At 38.8% G+C, this 9,160-nt stretch overlaps 1 protein-coding gene across 2 annotated transcripts; it reads left to right on the forward strand.

Annotated features, from left to right (window-relative positions):
• The first annotated feature begins 650 nt into the window (after positions 1 to 650).
• On the forward strand, positions 651 to 9,160 carry FGG (fibrinogen gamma chain). Of its 2 annotated transcripts, XM_047717846.1 has the most exons (10): positions 651 to 821; positions 926 to 970; positions 1,172 to 1,355; positions 1,462 to 1,555; positions 3,191 to 3,321; positions 3,684 to 3,817; positions 4,734 to 4,918; positions 6,626 to 6,903; positions 8,261 to 8,430; positions 8,943 to 9,160. In XM_047717846.1, exons 1-10 carry the CDS (start codon positions 744 to 746, stop codon positions 8,955 to 8,957), a joined length of 1,314 nt encoding a protein of 437 aa, XP_047573802.1. In that variant the 5' UTR covers positions 651 to 743; the 3' UTR covers positions 8,958 to 9,160. The 2 variants fall into 2 exon arrangements, with proteins under 2 accessions (XP_047573802.1, XP_047573801.1); XM_047717845.1 differs by lacking the exon at positions 8,943 to 9,160 and having other exon boundaries at positions 8,261 to 8,828.

A 9,160-nucleotide genomic window follows, 5' to 3' on the forward strand; every position in this document is an offset into this window, starting at 1 on the left:
TTTTGCAATATATACAAATGTCAAATCAGCAAGTTGTCCCCCTGAAATGAATGTAATGTTATATATCAATTACATCGCAACTGAAACAACAACAACAACAACAAAAACCAATTGAACAAAGTAAATGGTCGACACAGAAGGGCAGGAATATATTACAGTCACTCATTCATTCCTGGGAATATTGCCCAATTGGGACCTGCTGCTTCCACCAGGCAGGCAAAGTCTCCTTCTGCCACAGCCACAGGTTAAAAATAGGTTTAACACCTCCTCCCTTGGCCAAGAAAAGACTTGCGCTGAGTTAGATCATGGTACCAGGCTTCCTCTTCAGGTTGGGGCGGGTTTGTTCTCCTCGAGGTCAGCCCTCCGTGTTTGCTCTCAGCCCCTACTGGAAGTGGTTGCAACACGCAGCCCTCTCGCCCCTCCCCTCGCCCAGCAAGAGCTAAGGCTTCACCAATTTTTGCAGGTGAATGTGTGTTTCAGGGGAGAAAGTTTGAGCTGAGCCAAAAAGGAGGAGTTTACACCCTGTGTGCCAAAGCTGCGAACCTGACTGAGCGCGGGGTGGGAGCCAGGATGAGGAAAAAGACGGGAAAGACCTCCCCGCCTTGCTGGAAAGACAGCCCCGTGATCAGCCCCAGCCACTGGCTGTGCTGGCCATCCTTGGAGCTTACATAAAGGGACAAGGGGAACTCCAGAGGCCACAGCGCTGACAGGACAGGGCTCGGAGCACCGGGCATCCAGACACCATGACTTGGTCCTTGAACCCCCAGGGTTTAATTCTCTACTTCTATTCTCTTGTACTGCTCCCTACTACTTGCCTGGCAGTAAGTGCGCTGTTTGAGAACATGGTTGTGTTATGCAGACAGCTGAAAAAAAGTTAAGAAAAGCTGTGCTACACTAGTGACATCTCTTTGTTTTTCTCCTCCAGTACGTTGCTACCAGAGACAACTGCTGCATCTTAGATGAAAGATTTGTAAGTAGTTTTCATGTTTCTCACTGTGTGTGAAGTGGGGAGGGTCAGAGGGAGAGAAGGGATTCTCTCATAAATATCATTTGGCATTTTAAACTTTTTTTTTTTAAACATCATCTAGGTTTTACCTGTTTTTATTAGTAGACTTTATGCAAACTTTTTTTAAAATCAAGATTTCTAATCACTCTCTTGTTGTATTCTCAGGGTAGTTATTGCCCAACTACCTGTGGAATTGCAGATTTCCTGTCCACTTACCAAACCGGTGTAGACAATGATCTACGGAGTTTGGAAGACCACTTCACAGGAATTGAAAACAAAACAGCAGAAGCCAAAGAACTGATCAAGTCAATCCAAGTCACCTACAATCCCAATGAGCCACCAAAGCCAAGTGAGAAACGAAATACAGCTGAGACAATGCTTTGTGCTGTTCTTTCGCTGCGTGTCAGTGCTTCCATTTGCTTACATCTTCTTCTGTCTCTGATCCCATGTTACAGACAGGATTGTGAGTGCTACTAAGGATTCCAAGAAAATGATGGAAGAAATTATAAAATACGAGGCATTGGTTGGATCACACGAATCAAATATTCGGTAAGCATTTTTGTTTTCATGTAATCTCCATAGTGGGCTTAGTTGTTATTCAGTATTCCAAGCTTCAGTGGAAGTAACCTTTTTATTTTTCCCCGCTTATGAAATCCAACTGGCATTATGCCTGACCATCCTGAACACAGTAGAAATGGGAGTTTTTAGTGCGCTATGAACTGCACCAGGTTATAACTGATTTTTAATGATCATATGGGAGAAAGGTGTTCTATATGTCTCCAAATGCTGTTCTGACCAGAATTATCAAAACAGTCAACCATCACCCATCTTGGACTTACAACATAAATGTAAACTGATGGGAATTTGGTTGTTGAAAATGAAATTCTTTTACTAAAAATGCCAACAAATAAGTGGCGGGGAAATTACTAAGCAGAGGTAGAGGGAGGATCTTCGCTACAATCCTATATTACACTGGAGGCAGAGCAGCAAAAAAAGTGTTTTAAGAAACCAAGCGTAACAAACATTGTAAGGCAAGTGTCAGTCATGGCACATTGAACCTGCAGTCGTGTATTCTCTTCTCTTCACTTAAAAGTAAAATGTCTCTGTTAATACCTTCCTAGGACTCACAGACTTTCTGAACATAGGGTCTCAGATACAGTTTAGTTTCTTACTCAATTTTACCCCCTCGGTTGTTCTCAAAGTAGCATAGGAAATTGAGTTAAATGGTGGCTGAAGTGACCCAGAAGGGATCTAGCTTCTTTTTGGTATCAGAGGCCATTAGTTTTGTGGTTATTATTAGCACTATAATTTGCATTATTATTGTCCATCATTGAAGTTCAAGGACACTATTGTGCAGAAACTTTTTAAGGCTTGGGAGAGAAAAAAGTGGTCAAATAGTTTGTCTGTCCTTTTTTACTTCAAAGAAAGATACAACAGTCCGTGCGTTTTAAGTAGTTTTCTGTCATTTCTGAGTATGTACAGGCAACCCTGTGAGAAATCATAAAAACAGATTTGTACTTCCCTCAGACTCTTTCCAAAGCTATGTAAATGGAAACATTAAAAAGAAAGAGAAAGTGTCTTTTCTATTTTATGTAAAATAATGCCCCAGATATGTGTCCCATGTAAGTCACAGACTAAAGTCCATAAATCGACCCTCAGTAGATCCTCAGTGAGAAGGAACAGCTTCGGCCCCTGTGAGTTACTGAGCAGAACCGTTCCTTCCCTATGAATGTTCTGTCCTAAGAAATACCAGGTGGTCTTCCTATTAACCAGGTTCCTCACTCAGTAGGTTGTTCTCTGCTGTGCTTTTTGCAGGAGAGTTTAAAACCTGGATGACCACGGCACCTGAGTTAGTTAAGCAGCCCACTCTTGATCTCTGTTCAGGCCTTGATCTCACGGTCGTGAGTTCAAACTCCATGTTGGGCTCCATGTTGGGCATGGAGTCTACTTTAAAAAAAAAAAAATCAGGATGATTTCTTAAGATGACATCGTTCACTGACAAGGACTCTCTTATTTTCTTTCCCCCAAAGCTTAGAACTTCAATTCAGTAACATAATTTTATAATTTTTCCAAGAATGAATTTATCAGAAGGTACTTCTTGAGAACATAAAGTATTTTGTAAAGAAAATACAGAATTACTGCTCTGAAAGGAATAACTCCATTATCTTATTCTTCTGTTTGTAGATTTTTACAGGAAATATATAATTCAAATAACCAAAAGATCAATAACCTGAAACAGAAGGTAGCCCAGCTTGAAGCAAAGTGTCAGGAACCTTGTAGAGACACAGTACAAATACATGATACAACTGGGAAAGGTAAGTGAAATGTTTATATTGGGATGATTCTTATCACAACAAATATACAAAGCAAAGGAGAATGTATAAGAATGTATAAGACTAATCTGGAAAGTGTTTATAGGAATATATAGGAATAATTTGGAAAATGGTTAGCCAGTAAGTCTAAAGTGTTCACTTGCTTAGAATTTTCTTGAGCAGCTAAAACTAGTTGGAAAGGAATGATGATGTGAGAAGTAAGAAAATGTTTTGGGGGGATGTGAATAGTTTGCAACATTGTGAAAAGCTCATCGTGAAGACTGAAACAGTCTAACAGGGATTTCAAAGCACAGTAAAACATTCTTCTCCTTCTCCTTCTTCTCCTCCTTCTCTGCCTTCTTCAGATTGTCAAGACATTGCCAATAAGGGAGCCAAGGAGAGTGGGCTTTACTTTATCAAACCTCTGAAAGCTAACCAGCAGTTCTTAGTCTACTGTGAAATTGATGGATCTGGAAATGGATGGACAGTGCTGCAGAAGGTACCCCCCTCCCCGTGCATATATAATAACACTCAGATCAACATCTGCCATATGCCAGATACTTTTGCAAGCACTTTGTGACCATGAACTCAGTTAGTTCTCACAATGTCTCCACTTTCCAATGAGGTACAATCATTACCTCTAGAGAGGAGGAAACTAGTCACAAGAGGGTCAACAACTTGCCCAAGTTCACATAATAAGTAACACAGTTAGGACTGGACTCCAGGCAGTCTGGTTCCAGTCTGTGCTTTTGACTCAATAGTGTATTGGCACTGATGTTGTAGATTCATGAGAGCATATCATCACAGTAGCAGAATAACAAAGAACCGAAAGAGACCTCTTGCATCAGGTAGCTCAAGCTCTAAGGTTGCCCATCACAAGAAGATAAAGTCCCTGAGAGGATACAGTTGGGCTATTCCAAGACAAGCATCCTCTTTTGCCTCTGCCAGAGCCAGACACCCATTGCAGATCCTCTAACCACGTTGATCTTTGATCACTGTTACAACTAATCCTGCAGGGGGCGCTCAGAGAGAGTGAGTGACAGAAGTGCTGTTCCACATACACAGATTGAATAATGGGCTGACCTTTCCACCATCAGTAAAAAAAATCAGCAATATCAAGTTGGGGTTCTGAAGTCCTCTAAGTGCCTTTTTAAAACTACCACTGATTTAGAATTTTCTATGTACCAGACACTCCTTTCAGTATTTCTCTTAATTCTCTGGTGTAATCCTGCAACAATAAGAAATAGGACCATTATTCTAATTTTACTGATGAGGAAACTAAGGCAGCTTGCCCAAGTTCACTTTGTAAATAGTGGAATCATACTGTCCAGATTTTCAACAAGGTATTTATAGCATCTTCTTTATGTGCACTGAGAATCCACTCTTTCCTTTTGTCCATGCGATTGTGTACTTAGAGGCTTGATGGCAGTCTGAATTTCAAGAAAAATTGGATTCAATACAAAGAAGGATTTGGACATCTGTCTCCAACTGGAAACACAGAGTTTTGGCTGGGAAATGAGAAGATTCATTTGATAAGCACACAGTCGGTCATACCATACGCATTAAGAATACAGTTGGAGGACTGGGATGGCAGAACCAGGTACTATTTAGAAAGGACTTCATTTTTTTTGTTGTAGACGCTGTCTGGAATGTGCACTTTCCAGTTTTCAATAGGCCAAGAGAAAGTCTGACAAATGCAAGAGCACATCCGACCGTTTTCCCCAGGAGTCCGTTTGGATCTTGGGCAATTCAAAGAGATAGTCCCCATCCAGGATGGAGAATGTTTTGGTGTAATCTACTTACCCTGGAAACATACAGAATAATAGCTAATATTTACTGAGAACTTAATAAGTACCAGGCATTGAGCATGAAATTATAACTTAATCTAATCCAGATAACTATTTCATGAGGAAGGTACTATTATTAATGTCATTTTAGAGATTAACCTTCCCAAGGTCACGTTGCTGGTAAATGGTAAAACTTGGATTTAAACTCATGTAGTTGACCCTAGAGCCTATCCTTTTAATGGTATTCTGGTTGAAAAATGAATCCAGACTTTTCTAATTTCCTGGTGTTTTAATGACAATTCATTCAGTCAATCCAATGAGCTACCCTAAAATTAAATCAGCTAGCTCCTTTGGTGAGATAATGTCTCCTCTATGCTCATAGTAACCTGGGAGATTTGCGCATAGCATTCCTCGTTAAAATGCAGAAAAAAATTTAATAATTTTGATATATTTATGAAATAATGAAATATATTGTCTCCAAACCTGTATTTTTATTTTTTTTTAAATCAGGAAGTACCATAGTCAGCAGACCTTCCTCTATGAGTACACCTTCCAATTTCCAAGTACTGGAGATTAGGGAAGAAGCAAAATATTTTCTGAAAATTTCTATTCATACACCAAAGCCCATTCTTTCCTGCACTCCATAGAATTCTGGCCTTTACTCACAACTTTTCCCAGGGAAGAATCGCTCTCTGATCCTACAACTTATATTTTGTGGGCCACACAGGGACCATTTCTTCAGTGTGATGCTGTAGGAAGCCCTCCTTCTTGTCACTATCACACTGCTTTGGGAAAGAAAAATCCCTTTCAGACCTCATCCTTCAAGGTACCACAAGAGACTAATAGAGCTGTAGCTCCTTCAAGTTTGGGGCATTAATTAATGATCACTCAGCGCCCTTTGCTGTGGTTTATGATAACTGCTTGCAATGCTAAATGCTTAGGGAAAGGTGGAAAATACGAAATAGTCAGATTCATCCACACACCTGGATTTGATATTAGGATTCTATAGGCAAAAAGTATAGGCTGATCTTAGTTTTCACTGGGATGCCCTAAAAACTTCTAGACCAATTCTTCTAGATGCTTCTATACTGATTGTGGTGTTTTTGTTTGTTTGTTTGTTTTTAAGATTTTTTTTTTAAAGATTTTATTTATTTATTTGACAGACAGAGATCACAAGCAGGCAGAGAAGCAGGCAGATAGAGAAGGAACCAGGCTCCCTACTAAGCAGAGAGCCCGATTCGGGGTTTGATCCCAGGACCCTGGGATTATGACCTGAGCCGAAGGCAAAAGCTTTAACCCACTGAACCACCCAGGCACCCCTGATTGTGGTGTTGATGAGCTCTGAACTGGCTCACACATCCATCACCTCTTGCCAGATTTGCATAAAATTTGATTCAGTGAGCACATTTCAGACTTAAGAAGCAAAGTTAAAACTTCCAAACAATTTTCCTATGGAAAAGGGAACTTCTGAGATCCCTAATGAGGGTCAAGATAGAATGTCTCTATTCTCTTCTTTATAGTACTGCAGACTATGCCATGTTCAAGGTGGGACCTGAAGCTGACAAATACCGCCTGACATATGCTTACTTTATTGGTGGAGATGCCGGAGATGCCTTTGATGGCTATGATTTTGGCGATGACCCTAGTGATAAATTTTTCACATCCCACAATGGCATGCAGTTCAGTACTTGGGACAACGACAATGATAAGTACGATGGAAACTGTGCCGAACAAGATGGATCTGGTTGGTGGATGAACAAGTGTCATGCTGGCCACCTCAACGGAGTTTATTACCAAGGTATGGCTTTCTTCCTTACATAAGTGAATTAGTATATAGTCTGTATCTTTATAAAAGGTAAAAAATAATATTAGAAAGTGAGAAATAGTTAGTAAAGAAGTTGGGGGCTTACTACATAGTTTTTCATTTTAAACCAAAATTGGATAATACTAAACTTCCACAGAAATTGGCCTCTCTAGAAGAGATCTACCACATTGGGTTATGATATCTCTTCTAGACATCTAGACATATGTGTGATCTGGGTGGACTAACATTATCATATTTGTGCTTGTTAACACCAAGCCTGGTGCAGCTTCCCATGAGCTACGTGATAGATATAACCAGCGGGCAGTGAGCAGGTGTCTGAAGGAACAGAGTGAAGAGCAGGGAAGTAATGATAAGGGCATGGTTCCATGGAAGCTTGAAAGAAAAGGAGTCCAGCCTGAAAAGTGTAGGCACTTACTTTAGAATGGGCTAACAAACTGTAGTTTGGTCTAAGGCAAGAATATTTCCAAACACTAAACTTAATGACAAACAATTATTACTACCCAACAATTATGTGTTGGGGAAGCTCTACTGATTCTGAAAGATCCATTAAGATAAGCAATCTTACCTCCTCAGGGTACTGTGCTAGCCAATAGATGATTCATAATCCTCTTAAAAGCTATTTAAATTTACCTTTTATTTTCACAGCATTCTTTTTTTTTTTTTTAAGGAAACCTAACATATTTTTGCACTTACAAACCATGTAATTAAAAGACACCCTCAGGGTAGGCGTTTGATCCACATGACTCAGAATAGCATTGTTGATAGGCTGTGGTACACTCCAGTATTGGACTCAGACAATCCTTTACAAAATCACATAAGATCTGATGCCCACGGACAAGGAGAAGGCAAATCAATGTGGTCTTCACTGTATAATGGAGATGTAAAGTAACTTTCCAGAACTGTTTTCTAAAGTCCTAATACTTTTCAGTGAGATTGTGTTTTTAGATGACTTGAGGTCATCTGGTCAGCAATTGTGACTTCTGCAATTCTAACTTGCTGGTGGAAAGATGGTCCATAATAGCTGATTCCAGGATGGCTAAGCTCAGGAAGAGCTTGATTGGGGCAATTTGGGGTTCTAGCCCTGTTATTAGGGAATACATTTAGTATGAATGTGACCACGAAGTACAATATAGATATAAGAGGTTGATTCGTAATAAATGTATTTCAATTGTAAATCACGATTTTAGGAATCATTAGGGATTTTTCAGATAGTAGGTAACTATAAATTTGATGTAAGTGACAGCATATTTTGTAATAAGTCATTCTTTATAAACTTTCTGAGGCAAGGAAATTCAATAGCAATTATATGTATATCTACAATTTGTTTTAGGTGGCACTTACTCAAAAACATCTACTCCTAATGGTTATGATAATGGCATTATTTGGGCTACTTGGCAATCCCGGTGGTATTCCATGAAGAAAACCACCATGAAGATAATCCCATTCAACAGATTAGCCATTGGAGAAGGACAGCAGCACCACCTAGGGGGATCCAAACAGGTTGGACCAGAACACCATGTTGAAATAGAATATGACTAAATCACTTTACCCTGAGAATTAAACTGTTAATTTCTGTTAGTCCACAAAGTTTCAGAAACTTTTCTGAAAGTTTTATTTTCTCTTACTATAATTATTAATTTTAAGTATTTTATTAAGAGTATTTAGCTTTAGATGGAAACTAAAACTCACTTTGGATTATATTCCCAAATAACTGAACTCAGAGTTGTTTAAAATTTGTTTATTTAAGAAGATAACGTTTTAGCTTATTTCTTAAATATATAATAATAAAACTGTTGCCATATTTTGCATTTCATTAACATGTCATTTTGTCTTGGAGATTTGTTTGTATTATTTCTTATATATTTTAGTTTATACTAATAAAATCAGAGTAAATTCTAGCATTTCAAATGCCTAAGTATTTTTTCCATGTTTATTGCCCCCATATCACTCATGTTTAATTCTTCTTTTTAAGCAGAGAGAATTATATCTTTTTATTTTTGTTTTGGTCATAGGCTGGAGACATCTAAAAGACCATTTCAAAAGTGATCTTTTTTTAAAGGACTTTATCTGAACAGAGAAATATAGTATTTTTCCTTTGGGACAATGGACTTACAAAGCCTCACTTCATTTTAAGAGTAAAAAGAACCCATATTGAAAACTGCACTAACAGTTTTATACTGGTGATAATTTATCTACATTCCATTTCAATAAACATTTTGTTTCCTAAAAC

Source organism: Lutra lutra, chromosome 2, assembly GCF_902655055.1.
Source record: "Lutra lutra chromosome 2, mLutLut1.2, whole genome shotgun sequence".
Classification (NCBI taxonomy): Eukaryota; Metazoa; Chordata; class Mammalia; order Carnivora; family Mustelidae; genus Lutra; species Lutra lutra.

Bases quoted from the DNA above. Each gene is read 5' to 3' on its own strand.
- FGG (XM_047717845.1), top strand. From the start codon at position 744: ATGACTTGGTCCTTGAACCCCCAGGGTTTAATTCTCTACTTCTATTCT. The intron at 1,556-3,190 runs GTAAGCATTTTT...TTCTGTTTGTAG, and splicing joins TCACACGAATCAAATATTCG to ATTTTTACAGGAAATATATA. The intron at 6,904-8,260 runs GTATGGCTTTCT...AATTTGTTTTAG, and splicing joins CAACGGAGTTTATTACCAAG to GTGGCACTTACTCAAAAACA.